Raw genomic sequence first — 15,227 nt, forward strand, 5'->3', positions numbered from 1 at the left:
AATATGCATTGATTACAGCCACTACCCGTCAATTGATTGTCATTTGGAATTTAGTCAAAATTCATGAAAAGAAGCTGCACTCTATGTTTGGATGGAAAGAAACTAATGCAAAGCGGGAAAGACGGATTGGAAACGTCACAGAGAGAGAAGTAGGGGAGTTTCTTAACCTCGTTTTAGAAAAATATAAAAGAAAACTCTTTATTAGCTTAGGTTTCATGTTTTGAGTTGTTGGATTTTTACAATGGCTCAGATGAAATGAAATGCAGAGGCTCTAAATGCAGGGACTCGGTATCCAAACTCTTTATTAGCCTAGGTGTCATCTATTGAAGTCCCAATTATTTATCATATTCCCTATAATCCAATGTTGTATTAGAGCTATTTTTTTTTTCTACACACATTAAAAATGTTAGAACTTAGAAGTAATTAATTAAAGGGAATGACAAAAAATTACTTTTCTTGTATGTACTTGTTTAAGTGGTTGGACAAAATTTACTCTTTTTTTTTCTTCCAAATATAAGTTTGATTAGCATGTGCGTATTAAGCAACGTAATGTAACGCGACAGAATGCAGTGCAATGCAAAAATATTAGAGAGAGAGAGAGAGACATGGCGGAACGAGATTTGTATAGAATAGCCGTCCACCAACACGATCCTCTTTATGAATGACTTACGCAAGCCAAGCTGATCAGATTTCTCCACACGCATTTCGCGTTTTCACTTTTAATTTTCTCTCCGGCCAAACAGAGAGAGAATCCGGCGAGAAAAAGAAAAATTGAAAAAGATGGGGGTTCCGCAAGCAATGGCGGCCGTGGAAGCGAGAGCATCGTCCATAAGAGACGCGCTGCACAAGAGCCAGACCATCACCGACAGCATGGTCGCCATTCTCGGCTCCTTCGACCACCGTCTGTCCGCTCTGGAGACCGCCATGCGTCCTACTCAGGTACCTCTCTCTCTCGCTCTCAGTTTGTTTCCCGAGAAACCTCACGACAATGTCACGCTTCTTCAATATGTTTCCAAAATCTACTGCGTTTCGTTTCGCCTCCTGTAATTTACGTCTCTTTCCGTGAAAAATCTCTGCTTTTCGCATTTCGCATATATGTGTATATGTAGCTGGAGCTGACGAGATCTGCTTAACGCTTTAGCTTTAGTTTACAGAAATTTAGGCTTCCGATTTGTTTTTTTTCCTTGTGCCCCTTGTGAATTTGTGGTAATTGTGGATGGTAGATACGAACGCATTCAATTCGGAGGGCCCATGAGAACATTGATAAGACATTGAAGGCTGCAGAGGTGATATTGGGGCAATTCGACCTCACACGCAAGGTTAATTAGCTCTCTTTCTCTTCATCAACTCATGGCATTAGGATTTGTAACTTGGTCTTGTTTTTATGTGAAGAATTTGATTGGAAACTGTGGTGTTTGTTTAGGCAGAGGCTAAAATACTGAGAGGGCCACATGAGGACCTGGAGAGCTATTTGGAAGCAATTGATCAGTTGAGGAGCATCATTCAGTTTTTCAGTAAAAACAAGACAGTTAAGAGCAGTGATGGGGTGCTTAACCATGCTAATGCCTTGCTTTCAAAAGCCATCTCAAAGCTTGAAGATGAGTTTAGACAGCTGCTTACAAATTACAGGTTCGTTTTAATTTTCTGATTGAACTTTTGGCATGTACGAGAACTTTTTCCAGATTCCAATTACCACTTCCTGCTTAGAAATTGTCAGTCTACATACTAATCCCTCTCTCTCTCTCTCTCTCTCTGTGGTATTAGAATTGCATTAATAAACATGACAAGCAAGCACCAGCTTTCTTGAAAATTTATATACTATTTCCATTATATCGAATTAAGTGTATTAAATTCGTGTTTTTTTTTTTTTTTTGGTATCGTTTCCTTCTTAGAGAGGATGACTGTCTGCAATGTTTGATCTGAAATATTTATTTTTGTACAGAAGCAGAGTTTGAAATAGATGAAAAATGAAACGCAATTTAAAACTGAAAACCATGCCATGCCAATCCTAACAAAGGAAATCAGGTCTGATATCAAATTAACTCTTTGATTTATCTCTTTTGTATTTCAGTAAGCCTGTGGAGCCTGATCGTCTATTTGATTGTCTTCCTGACTCTCTACGGCCATCATCAGATCCACCTGGACAGAAAAATGATGGAAAGAGTTCAGAGCACCAAAACAAAAGCTTACAACCTGTCATTTATGCACCACTAACGCTTATTCCACCAAGGGTTCTGCCATTACTGCATGATTTAGCCCAACAAATGATTCTAGCTGGCCATCAACAACAGCTCTTTAGGATCTACAGGTGATTTTTATTTTCTTTTGTGTGGTTAATCTTATGTTGCACCATTGCTTAAGTTAGAAAAAGAAGAAAATGGTGGAGGATAGTTTGCAGTTTTTATTTTTATTCTCCAGATAGAATACGAAATATTTCCATTTGCCCTTTTCTTTGTTACATGAATATAAAAAAGGTAACGAAGGATAACTGTAGATAGAAAAAATTGGAGAAAAACGATTCCTGTAGCCAACCCCACTTATTTGAATTTAAGGCTTGGTTGAGTCTAGTGTAAGTTCATCGATTCAAACCCTTGTGATCTTCGTTTCACATTTTATTCATAAACTGACAAAATGTTATTTATCTATCAGGGATACTCGTGCAGCTGTTATGGAGCAGAGCCTGAGGAAACTAGGTGTGGAAAGACTTAGTAAGGATGATGTTCAGAAAATGCAGTGGGAGGTTTTAGAGGCTAAGATTGGGAATTGGATACATTATATGCGGATAGCTGTAAGGATTTCTTTGACTTTGACTCGGTTGATTGTAAACTGTTTGTTTGTTGTTTTCTGTTGCGTTTTTATTTACAATTATTATTATTACTATTATTATAATATCATATATATTTATACAGGTGAAGCTACTGTTTGCTGGGGAAAAGAAAATCTGTGATCAAATATTTGAAGGTGACGATTCACTAAGGAATCCATGTTTTTCTGAAGTTACGGCAAACAGTATGGCTGTGCTTCTCAGTTTTGGGGAGGCTATTGCCAGAAGCAAGAGGTCACCTGAAAAATTATTTGTGCTTTTAGACATGTATGAGATAATGAGAGAACTGCAGTCAGAGGTATTGAAATTTTAGTAGCTGCATAAAAACTAGTCCATGCATGACCAAACTTGTTTGGAAATGGTTAGTTGTTTACTTAATTTTAAATTTTGGGAGTTTCTTGTGATATATTTTGGGGGATAATTTATTAGGGATTGATGACATCATGACAGGTATTTAAGGTATGAGGCTTATGGGAAATTAACTTTACACGCACACACACAAACAGTTTCTAGTTTTATGCATCAGTTCTTTTTTGTGAAAGTACTTCAACTTGAAGAAAAAGTTTCTGAAGTTGCTCTATTTATATTAATTTGGGACAAAACATGGAGTTTATCAAGTTCATGTCATCTTGGGAAAGCTCTGTTTATATGCTTAGTGAACGGTCTCTATACTGTTGTTCAGTCTTCAGATTAATATTTCTAGTCTCTTGCAGCATACAATGCATAATGTAGTGTTGGTTTTATTATGAATGTGAAAATTATGCTATTGTGATGATATGAATCAAGGTTATGACCTTCCTGTTCGTTTTTTAAAATCGTTGTGGAACTGTGTAAGTTTGGAAGAGGTCTGACAACACCTTAAAACTTTCAAGGAATAGCATTCAGATTAACAAGTTCATGCGTTTAATTCCATAAGATGATCACTGGAGTAAATTGAAGGCCAAAATGTAGAAAAGTGGTAACATGGCAATAAGTAGTGGCAAGCAGAATTCATATATTAATTTAGTTTGCAAGGAAGTTAGAACTTTTACAGAAACGTAGAAGCTCAAGATGCTATGGATTGATGGTGTCATAGCAGGCTCGTCTTTATCTTTTTATGTTGATCAAATGTTGGTTTAATACTTCTAAGAAAACAAATTGATTGTTTAAATATAATTCTTAGATCTTATTTTTCAGATTGAATTACTTTTCGGAAGTAAAGCTTGTATGGAAATGCGGGAATCTGCAGTAAGTTTGACAAAACGTCTAGCTCAGACAGCCCAGGAAACCTTTGGTGACTTTGAAGAAGCTGTTGAAAAAGATGCCACAAAAACTACTGTTCTTGATGGAACTGTCCATCCGTTGACAAGCTATGTGATAAACTATGTAAAGTTTCTCTTCGAGTAAGTAATGATTCCTGCTCTTTCTGCTTCTTGCTATTTGGTCCCAGTCTGAGGAGCTCACAAATGTATGTATAAATTTGAAGTAATCATGATAGTTGATGTCTTTCTGGATGATCTGATAAACGGTATCAATTGCTCGATCCAATCTTATAGTAAATTCATCTGCTTTATTTATGAGGGTAATATTTAATTTATCAAGTTCATTATTACAATAATTTCTATATTAGCTAAGTTATTACTTTTGATTATTATTTATATTTCTTCCTTTTCCCCAGTTCCAAATTTGGTTTTCTTTCTAGCTACCTCAGCCTTTGTCGATATTAACTGTGCAACAATCCCACATGACTGTTTTAATGTTCGCAGTTATCAGTCTACACTTAAGCAACTTTTTCAAGAGTTTGATGACGGTGATTCAGAGTCTCAGCTAACAGCCGTAACTACAAGGATTATGCAGGCTCTTCAGAACAATCTGGATGGAAAATCGAAGCAGTATAAAGATCCTGCACTCACTCAGTTATTTCTCATGAACAACATTCACTATATAGTGAGATCTGTGCGGAGGTTCGTACTAGTCTTGCTCTTTGATAGATTCTGATCCTATCTGCATCCTAACATTGCCGGTTAAGTAATTATATACAGGTCAGAAGCAAAGGACTTGTTGGGGGACGACTGGGTGCAGATACACCGAAGGATTGTGCAGCAGCATGCAAATCAGTATAAGAGGGTTTCTTGGGCAAAGGTTTTGATTATTTGATCAAACTTGTTCTCCATTATAATCTTTCTGATTGTGGATGTTAGCTGAAAATCATTCTCAGCTGCTCTGTTATATTTGGCCTTTTTGTTTTTGTTTTTATTGGTGAGATGCAGATTCTGCAGTGTCTTACCGTCCAAGGCGGAAATTCATCAGGTAGTGACAGCAGTTCACTTTCAAGAGCAATGGTGAAAGATCGGTTCAAGACCTTCAACGTCCAATTTGAGGAGCTTCATCAAAGGCAGTCTCAGTGGACGGTTCCCGATAGTGAGTTGCGAGAGTCTTTGAGGCTGGCTGTTGCTGAAGTCCTCTTGCCTGCTTACAGATCATTCGTCAATCGTTTCGGGCATGTTTTTCTCACATTTGCAAACGTTCCTTCAAAAAATAAAATTCATAATCTTCTTTTTTTCAGCATTAATATGGATGTGATCTGTGTTGCAGGCCTATGATCGAGAATGGGAAGAACCCACAGAAGTATATAAGGTTTCGTCCTGAGACTATCGAGTCCATGCTGAATGAATTCTTTGAGAGCAAGACCTGGACTGAACCGAAGCGGTAGATATATATAGTTGCCAGGCCTGTTTTGAAAACTAGGGTCTGGCTTTGCAATTGGTATTCTTTGTACAATGATGAGGTTAAATAATAGTCCAATTTTATATGTCCCATGTAAAGCTTGCATTATTCTTCCAATTTCTTTTACTATTTGTTTTTTCAGCTACTAAAATGAGAAAAATGTGTAATATCGGAAGGATGTTTTTCACTTCTAGAATTTTGTTTCCATGAAAAGATTAGAAGAAAACAATCATTGGAGGGAAGTGCTAGCGTCAAAGATAATCCTTCTCTCTTGTAATGACGAATACTTGAATGATAATGATAATTTGTTGTAATTAAGGTCATGTTGTATATATCTTTCCAGTGTATAGAGAGAGACTGGAAAGTGGTAGCATCAGTTTTAGGAAAAAAGAGAAAAAGAAAAGAACAAACAAAACCCAAAATTATACAAACAAAACCCACAACAAACAAAGTTATTGGAAAAAGAAAAGAAAAACTCAATATTTTTTAGCCAAAAAAATGCAGCAGCAAAACTGAAAATTATACCACATCATCTAGTTTGAAAACTGAAAATGCCATGGCCACCAGCATTTTGTTTGAAAACTCATTTATCTTAAGGAGGACCAAGAAGGCCATCCAATGTGAGGATCATGACCAGGAGAAAGACTTTCATGAAACGGGGATAATACTATTTTGCTATCCCCCGTAAATAACACTATTACACACGTGATAACACTTCCACATGGCATAACATTGTTGGACTGGAATAGCAAAACAATACTATCCGCGTTGCAACTAAGTTTTTCTCCCTGACCAGAAGAGAGGGAGGGGATAGATGCCAAAAATAGGCACTTCCCTTATTGGGAAGAGCCCTTGTAACCAATCTAAGTGAAACCATAAAACTACGTTTTCAGCATTCTTTTCCACGGGTATTCGTTTTAATTATGAGGTACAAGCAATTCCCAATGCATTATTATACTTGTACTCTTTCCCGACTTCTGTTCTATCTATTTACACATGATGTTGCTTATGCAGCGGAATCTATTATTATTTTGGCATAATTTGGAGGAGGCTTTTCACTCAACTGGTGGAAAACAGACTCCAGGCTTTTCTATATCCTCTCTCTAACAACGTTCTAGGATTGAGTTTCATGGAAAAGTGAAAAGGGCGTTGGTTGCGGTCGCATTTATATCTTTTAATGTTTTACAATCATACAATCAATAACACTTCTTCAATTATTTCAAAAGAATATTGCTCTGCTCTTTACACGTAAGGAGTTGCTATGCTCTTTACATGTAAGAAGCCCTTTCTCCTTACAAACAAATCACGGTTTGATACATATGCAAAACTAACTCATTTAAAACTACAAAAGAGTGTCAACAAGATGTAGCTCAGTTGAAAAAGGGTATTGGCTTACAGACCAGTGGTTAGGTTCGAACCCCATGACATCTTGACAGTGTGTGTGAAAACTTTCTAGACATGTCAGACTATGGTTCATTTGCAAAGAAGGAAGAACTCTTTACAAGGAGCTAAACATTTTCCATTTAAAAAAGGATAAGCTAAAAGGAAAAAAAGTAAAAAAAATGGAAGAATAGATAAGAGCAAACTTTAGTTTCTTTTTCCCTTTGAATTAATTTGATAATCATCATGGCTTCATGAGTGGGAAAGCAACTTGCAAGGAACCTGATCTTTACAATGGAGAATTAATACTTGGTTGATACTTTGTTAATTTCTTGTAACAAGGTCCAAGAACAATATGGATGCCTTTTCAACGTGTAGCATCAACATAATCTGCTACTTGTTGTAAGCGAGTACAAATTGCAAAATAAAAACAGTTAGTCCCACATTTGCCGAACGAAAGGAGTACCTGAAGAGAAGATAATCTCAGAAAGATGGGAAATCAAGGTAAGCTAATTTTTTGTGTCTTCAATTATATATCTATAAATAAATAAAAACTGCCCATATTGCAGATTTTGTTTCCTCATGTACTTAGGCACATGTTTTTAGCCTTTGGGAATAATTTTTTTCTTTTTGTCTTGTGTTGTGGTTTGGGAAAAAATTTGTGTTCAATTTTTTACTAGTAAGATTGAAAAGAAAATTTAAAACCTTAAAAAGAAAAAAAAAAAGCGCTAGAGCTACCAAGCATTAATTCCTCATTTCCACACTAACTTTATATGAAAAAAAAGAAGGATAATTGATTCAAAAGGACTGCTTTTGTGATGTACAAACTGGAAATTTAAAGGATTATTCGTAGATCTGGATCTTTGGATGCAAATAAATAAAATTTCTAGCACAAGTTTCCTTTGTTGCCATATTAGTTCTACCATGACAGACATACACATACTGCTCCAGTTGGCGCGCATTTTAAGCCTCCACAAGATGATCTGGTAGGAGAACGAAAAGGAAAACTGCATTTAATGCCTCCAGAAGCTGCCGTGCTTGGTCCGATATATACTCCTCCACAAGATGATCTGGTAGGAGAACGAAAAGGACATCTGCATTTAATTCCAGAAGCTGACGTGCATGGTCTGATATATACTCCTCCAGAAGACGGGGTGCTGAAGGATGTTCCGGCTCCACGCGTCCATACAAGTAAGAGCGATCCAGTTGCAATTTTAATAAAAAGTAAATTACAAGGCATCCCAAAATCGTCGGGGGGGTCCAACTGCTGTACATACAGAGTCCCAAAGAGCTTTCGTAAAGGAAATAAAGAATCATACTACAAACCTTGGGCTGTCCCTATCGGACCTTACCACTTTGGTGCTGGAGGAGGGCTCGAAGTCATGCAAGCCTTTAAATTCAACTACGTGAAGGCCTTTCTGGGTCGGTATAATATGAACTTAGACCTCTGTGTTCAGACAATGAGAAAGTGGGAAGGAAAGGCCAGGAGTTGTTATGCGCAGCCCTTTGAACTAAGCAGTGATGATTTTGTATTTATTCTTCTGGTGGACGCAACTTTTGTGTTGGAGCTGATGATTAGGAATTTCTTTCCCAGTTATATAGACATGCGGGATCCCATATATGGCAAGCCGAGGATGATTGAGGACGTTTACCATGACATGATTTTGATTGAAAATCAGCTTCCCTTGTTCGTGCTTGAGGGTTTGTTTACGCAGATTGGAGGAACTCTAAATGTTTCCTTTGCCGATCTTACACATGAGTTCTTCAAGCAGTTGGTGAAAATTGAAAAGTTTCCCGGCCATGTTGTCTGTCATGAAGTGAAACATTTTGTTGATTTTGTACGGCACTGCTACTACTTGCCCTCACTTCCATTTGACGAGGAGCAGCGCGAAGATAACAACAATGTCGTTTGCGAATGCCCCAGTGTGACAACGGTTGACGAGGCTGGAGTTAAGTTTGTGACCAAGACATGCTCCTCATCATCATTTCTTGACATACAATTCACAGATGGCGTTTTGCAGATTCCTGGGTTTGCAATAGATGACTGGACAACAACTCTATTCTTGAATCTCATCGCCTTCGAGCAGTGCCACGAACACGCCGTGAAGTACATCTCCCATTATATTTTTCTTATGAGGTGCATGATCAGAACTTCAAAAGACGTGGATTTACTCGTCCAGAACAAAATTATATCCAGCAGGCCAGGCAGTAGCAGAGATCTATTAACTCTGCTTGACCACATTGGAAAAGATGTTGGCTTGGGTCAGACAAATTGTTACTTTAGTCTCTGTAAAAATTTGAATGCATATGTGACCCAGAAAAATGAAGAAACAAGAAATCAATGCGTACCCTTGGCAGAAGAGGTGGACAACAACTCTCAAGAGCAACTATTTCAAAACTCTGTGGAGGATTATGTCTACTATTGTTGCAATATACTCATCCTACTCATCTTCATTTATGAGGTATATTATTATGCTCTAGCTAATGACTATCTTTAATAAATTAAGCACACATCTTAGAATTATTACATAAATTTGTGTCATCATTGCAAGTTCCTAAAGCACTACTATACAAAATTGTGGGCTATGGTTTATGGCATTTGTACTTCTAATTCGAAATGTTATTCATGTTACTAATTAACAATTACTCAAAAAATTATTATACCTTTCTTTCTCCTTGTTGGCCATGAGTTGTAATTAGGAGATTTGTTACTCTTTTTTTTGGGTATTTGACCCATTGAAGTGAAATTAGGTTTTAATTAACTTTTTGTTGCTGTAATTAATGCATCTTTTTATTCTTAAAGACCACATATATAAACCCTAGAGACTGCATATCAAAATGAATTCGTTATTTTTCCTCTCCCTTATCTTATACATTTCGGTTCTCAAAGTCTAGCTCAGTTAATCATTTTATCTGCTATATCAAACGACTGCGGTATAAAAATAGTTATATTATTTCTGGTTATCAAATTCTATAGCATTAGCAAATGATATGTTGGAACCAGTTTGAGATTGAGGTCGTCTAGTACTAGTTATTCAGTTTTACCTCCTTTATATTACCTTTCTTCACCCGTTTCTTCATTCTCATCTCTCGCTTGCAATCAGCCTATAGTAACCTTTTTTCACTACACCAAATTGGAGCTTTTACGGCACGTTTTTTTGTGCGTGTCGTTTTAATAATTGATATTTACGGCACGTTTTTTGTGCTTGTCGTTAATGCAAAAGCCTAGTAACTAGGTATTACGTAACAACCATTAATTAATTCCTCTTATAATTAGCCATGGAGATTAATGCAAAAGCTCACCGCTCAACCACAAGTCAATCGCATCACCGTACATTGCAAAATTAGGACTTATTGTGAAACCCCGTATTTTTTTATATTTTCATAAATTTATCTTATTAGTTATTAAAAATAGTAATATTTATATGTATTGTTTTTTTTATGACAGCTTTATCTCTTGTTTCTTGCCAACCAAGTTCAATTGCCTAAGTTATTATCCAAAACGTACTTTAGACTCCAAGTGTCATTGTACCTAGATGAGTAAGCTCTTTTTGAGCATGAGGTGTTGGCACTCCAATAATAGCTATCTAAACTTGGAGCCAAACCTTATCAATTGCCATTCATTAGACCAATTGAAGGAAAGTAGTTGCCGCCTATGTAGTAGTATAAATAGGAACCCTTTCCTATTATTGTTCTCATGGCATGCGCAGTAGTCCATGAAGATAGATATAGTTGTCCTCCCAATTTCTTTAAGGGCTCTCATTATCGAGGTGAGTGGTTTATGTAATGTGTTCTAAAAGTTCTTATTTTATGATAAAATATGAAAACCATGAATTATCGTGGATTTATTCTATTTACAAATATCTCTCTATTTCAAGTCAAGCATGTCTAATTTGGTGCAATCTTTCACGCTATATATATATTGATTGGAATATGAAGTATGTATTATTCATGGAACATGAGAACTTCAATGTTGGGGTACCCGAGGGATAGATGTACCACACGGGGACATAGGGCAGTAAGGCCAATAGGAGTCACGTGGTTGGTTACATGCTATGAAGGATAACCGAGATATGAAGGGATGATGTGATATGATATGGATTGATGTATCTTTTTATGATATTTTCTAGAGTGTGTAAAACGGCATTGCTTGACTGGCATATTACATAATCTACTCACTGAGCGGTGGTTGCTCATCCCTCACCTTGTTTAATTTTTTAGATGATTTAGTGGGCAAGACAAGGACTAAACCGGTTGAAGTTGAATTAGATGAGAGTGATAGAGTTTTATCTATTTATTGTAAAGTTGTAAAGATTTTGGGATCTATTTTTATAAGAGAAGTTTATTTTAAACTCTGTTTCGGCTTTTATTTTTATTTTTTATTTTATTTTTATTTTTATTTTCTCACGCACCGGACGCGGAGTTTCCGCCTACCCCCGGGTCCGGGGCGTGACACTTGTCCACCACATTCTATTGCTTGCATTAGGGACATTCACATTGTTATGCGTCTTCATGTCAAGACTTCCACAAACCCCAAAAATCCAACAAAATTCGCTCTTTGTGTCCAAGCTGACACGTGTAGGGGCCAATTGGAATGCCACGTAAAGGGTTTCAATTTTGTACAAGAACAACCCTCACGCAAATCGCGATATACTCTGTCGAGCCGTTGGACTTGGGTTTGAAGGAACAAAGAATGATTCGTGTGAAGTTATTGATGACCGGATTACAGGATCAGACGGAGATGAAGGAGGGAGTTTTGGAAGAAACCAATAGGCAACATGAAGATGGTGGTGTGAGTTTGAACATGGAGATGTTTGCATGGGCTATGTATAAGAGCGGTTGGTAGGGAAAACAAGATGTCATGATAGAGGCTCGTTTGGGTTTTGAGCCTAAAGTTGGGTTCGGTAGCTTGATCTTTTTTTTTTTTTACATAGCACTAGAGTGTTTAGGTTGACATAGAAGATTCTTGTAAATTATGATTTGTTGAATTTTGTGGCCATGAAAAGAACAAGAAAAAGGAATAGATATTGTGAGGAAACCTTTTCCTATTGTAGATAATCATGCCTTTAATGAGAAGCATCTTGCAATGTCGAAGGATAATATGGCACTTTTCATTGTCTGTATATATAGGCATCAAAGGATGTGTCATCCAAGTATTCTTCAATATTTGCGAAAAGAAAAGGTTCCTTGCAAGCTCACGCCTGGAATTCCATGTTATTAAGTTAATCAAATACAAACACCAATCCGAGACTTGAAGCTCGGAACCTACATAAATGCAAGGAGAGAAAAATAGAGAATCTAGCTCGGGTCCAAATTAATGTAAAACCTAGCGGCGTTGCTTTCTTTTGTTCCACGCGAATAATTCAATCTTGAGAAAGAAGGCCTTGTGGGGCATCTCCAGCAGCGAATGTTTTTTTTTTTTAATTTAATCAAACTAAACGGTGGTCACCGTTCACCTTTGCAATGAACCTCTCTTTTGTTATAACTTATAAAGAAGAATTAGATAATATACTTTGTTAGTTTCTTGTACCAATGTCAAAGAACAATATGGCACTTTTGATTTTGTATATAAAGAAGAATTAGATAATACTTTGTTAGTTTCTTGCAAGGAAACTTTTCTTTTTGCAAATATTGAAGAATACCTTGTATGACATTTTGAGAATTTCTTGTAACAAGGTCAAAGGTCTTTCCTCAGTTAGTTCCACAGATTGTAGAAAGAGCTCTAGGCCTGCCTGAAAATAATATCTTATACCAAGGAGGAGCCATCTAGTCAGCCAACGATTCAACTCAAGAACTTATGAGGGTAAGCTTCATCATCCTCAACCCATGATCATAATTTGACCTACAAACTTTATCAATTAACTCGAGAGTTTTTGACATACAATATTATAAATTTAAAAAGCACATATACTGTTTGATGCTGGCTTACTAACTAAAGTAAAATTTTGGCTCTGCCATACACTTGATGACAGAGGGGCCGTGCACATGTTACAGGGCCGTTCGATGGGCATGGCGACAGAGGTATAGCGCATGATGGTATTTCAAGCATACCAACCAGTGATGAGGAACCGATAACTGGAAATTCGAGTGATTCAGTGGCGATTGCCATACAGGAATTTATCCGACGCACGCCTGATCTGTCGCCTGAGTGTTGCATCTACAAAGTCCCGGAGAGATTTCGCAAGGGGAATGAAGAATTCTACAAACCTCGTGTAGTCTCAATCGGACCTTATCACTTCAAAGAATCAAGCTATGCCATGTGTAAGCCCAAATACGTGGACGCCTTTATCCGCCGGAACAAGCTCAACTTGGACCATTGTCTTGGATTAGTGAGAGCATGGGAAGCAAAAGCAAGGAGCTATTATGTGGAGCATATTGAACTAAGTAGTGATAAATTTACTTTCATCATGCTGATGGATGCAACTTTTGTTTTGGAACTCATGCTTAGGCATCACTTTTCTAGATACAGAGATAATTGTGATCCGATATTTCACAAGCCGAGGATGATTGAAGACGTTTACCACGACATCTTGTTGATCGAAAATCAACTTCCCTTCTTCATCCTCGAGGGTTTGTACGAGCAAATAGGTATGAGTAGTCTCTCTCCAGGAGATCATCATCTTTCTTTCACCATGCTAACTCATGAGTTCTTCAAGCATTTCGTGAAAATTGATAAGTTTCCCGCTCATGTTGTCTCTGCTAATCATGATCAAGTGAATCATTTTGTTGATTTTATACGACGCTACTACTTGGCACCGCCAAAGCCTCAAGAGGACGAGCAAAAACATAACGCTAAGATTCATGAAATTCCACCAAGCGTGACGGCACTCGATGAGGCCGGAGTTAAGTTTGAGACAATTAAAGGCAGTGCCTCCTTGCTTAACATAGAATTCAACAATGGTCGTCTCAAAATTCCAAATTTCATAGCAGACGACTGGACAGAAACTCTCTTCAGGAACCTGATCGCTTTTGAGCAGTGCCACGACACGGAGAAGTACATTTCCCAGTTTATGTTCCTCATGATGTGCATGATCAGGACATCAAGGGACGCAGATTTACTCATGGACTACGGAGTCATATCTAGCATGCTAGGGAGTAGCAAAGACCTCTCCATTCTGTTTAACCATATCAGCAGAGACGTTGGCTTCGGAGAGCCTTTTTATTACTTTCAGATTTGTGCAAATCTAAATGCATACTGCATGACCCCTCGGCACCGGTGGAAGGCAATTCTGAAGAGAGACTATTTCAACACTCCATGGAAACTTGCTTCTACTATTGCTGCAATTATACTCCTTGTGCTCACACTCATCCAAACCATATGCTCTATCTTATCCCTCTAAGAGGAGACATTGCGGATCGACAACCAAGAACAATCTTTTCACCATACTCATTAAATGTCGCGGGTCATAACCCTTTTGTTAATTGGTTTGCAAACATAAGTTTCATCCTCATAAGCACTCATTGTTTATGAATCTCCATAATAACAAAGTGTTTTTAGTTCCATAATTTATGTTTAGTACCCTTTAATATTTTTCATTTTTGAAGAAAAAGACATTGCAGTGACAGTAAATTATAGTTTAAATAAAAGTTCAAATGCATCTTCCCAAGGACTATCTTAATTAATTAGGCCCAGATGTTAGAATTACTTTGTCTTTATTGCAAGTTCATACAGAATTTTTCTTCTTCATTACAAGCGATTTGGGGGGAGGGGGTTTACACAAATATTCATTGGGTTCAACAGAACAGAAGTATACCCATTGGCTTCGAAAAGCCTTTTTATTACTTTCAGATTTGTGCAAATCTAAATGCATACTGCAAGACCCGTCGGCACCGGTGGAAGGCAATTCTAAAGCGAGACTATTTCAACACTCCAAGGAAGATTGCTTCTACTATTGTTGCAATTATACTCCTTGTACTCACCTTCACACAAACAGTATGCTCTATTTTATCCGTCCCTAAGACCTAAACGTGTCTTTATTGTATAAATGTTATGAAATTTAACTTCAGCTCTCAACGAGGAAGAAGAAGAGTAAAGCGGGGGTATAAGACTGTCATTTATTAAAAGCATGAGGGCATTATGGGTAACTTGAAAATTTCTTTAACGGCACCCACTTGCTTCTCACGACATCAACTTCTTAAAGCACCTTCCCACCCTGTTGCTTCGATTCAGCTGCACCAAAATAGATTCAGCTGCATCCTCAACTTGTGATACTCGCAAGTGCACGAGCCGTTTGGTAGTATAGCATATGTAAGTGCGAGGTCGATCCCACGAGGATTGGTGATTGAATGATCCAATTCATTTTCCCTACACAAAACA

At 37.4% G+C, this 15,227-nt stretch overlaps 3 protein-coding genes across 3 annotated transcripts; all 3 read left to right on the plus strand.

Moving 5' to 3' along the window:
• The first annotated feature begins 593 nt into the window (after nucleotides 1–593).
• Nucleotides 594–5,807, plus strand: EXO70A2 (exocyst subunit exo70 family protein A2). The gene is made up of 11 exons (XM_021944343.2): nucleotides 594–939; nucleotides 1,224–1,319; nucleotides 1,424–1,629; nucleotides 2,072–2,308; nucleotides 2,650–2,788; nucleotides 2,910–3,122; nucleotides 4,001–4,206; nucleotides 4,570–4,767; nucleotides 4,846–4,945; nucleotides 5,074–5,303; nucleotides 5,399–5,807. The coding sequence occupies exons 1-11, from the start codon at nucleotides 781–783 to the stop codon at nucleotides 5,514–5,516; spliced, it is 1,902 nt and encodes a 633-aa protein (XP_021800035.1). The 5' UTR covers nucleotides 594–780; the 3' UTR covers nucleotides 5,517–5,807.
• A 2,119-nt stretch (nucleotides 5,808–7,926) lies between these two features.
• On the plus strand, nucleotides 7,927–9,408 carry LOC148293284 (UPF0481 protein At3g47200-like). The gene has a single exon (XM_088244656.1). The coding sequence runs from the start codon at nucleotides 7,927–7,929 to the stop codon at nucleotides 9,406–9,408; it is 1,482 nt and encodes a 493-aa protein (XP_088100782.1).
• Nucleotides 9,409–11,603: 2,195 nt separating this feature from the next.
• Nucleotides 11,604–14,250, plus strand: LOC110744379 (UPF0481 protein At3g47200-like). The gene is made up of 3 exons (XM_088244657.1): nucleotides 11,604–11,748; nucleotides 11,917–12,026; nucleotides 12,883–14,250. The coding sequence occupies exons 1-3, from the start codon at nucleotides 11,604–11,606 to the stop codon at nucleotides 14,248–14,250; spliced, it is 1,623 nt and encodes a 540-aa protein (XP_088100783.1).
• The last annotated feature ends 977 nt before the right edge of the window (nucleotides 14,251–15,227 follow it).

The sequence above is a fragment of the Prunus avium genome, chromosome 7 (genome assembly GCF_965620075.1).
Source record: "Prunus avium chromosome 7, drPruAviu1.hap1.1, whole genome shotgun sequence".
Lineage (NCBI taxonomy): Eukaryota > Viridiplantae > Streptophyta > Magnoliopsida > Rosales > Rosaceae > Prunus > Prunus avium.

What these genes read in the sequence shown, in the direction of transcription:
- EXO70A2 (XM_021944343.2), top strand. Translation starts at nt 781, where the DNA reads ATGGGGGTTCCGCAAGCAATGGCGGCCGTGGAAGCGAGAGCATCGTCC. An exon ending in TACATTATATGCGGATAGCT is followed by an intron (nt 2,789 to 2,909) that starts GTAAGGATTTCT and finishes ATATTTATACAG; the next exon opens with GTGAAGCTACTGTTTGCTGG. An exon ending in TCATTCGTCAATCGTTTCGG is followed by an intron (nt 5,304 to 5,398) that starts GCATGTTTTTCT and finishes TCTGTGTTGCAG; the next exon opens with GCCTATGATCGAGAATGGGA.
- LOC148293284 (XM_088244656.1), top strand. Translation starts at nt 7,927, where the DNA reads ATGCCTCCAGAAGCTGCCGTGCTTGGTCCGATATATACTCCTCCACAA.
- LOC110744379 (XM_088244657.1), top strand. Translation starts at nt 11,604, where the DNA reads ATGATTCGTGTGAAGTTATTGATGACCGGATTACAGGATCAGACGGAG. An exon ending in ATGGGCTATGTATAAGAGCG is followed by an intron (nt 11,749 to 11,916) that starts GTTGGTAGGGAA and finishes GGCCATGAAAAG; the next exon opens with AACAAGAAAAAGGAATAGAT. An exon ending in ATAATATGGCACTTTTCATT is followed by an intron (nt 12,027 to 12,882) that starts GTCTGTATATAT and finishes ACTTGATGACAG; the next exon opens with AGGGGCCGTGCACATGTTAC.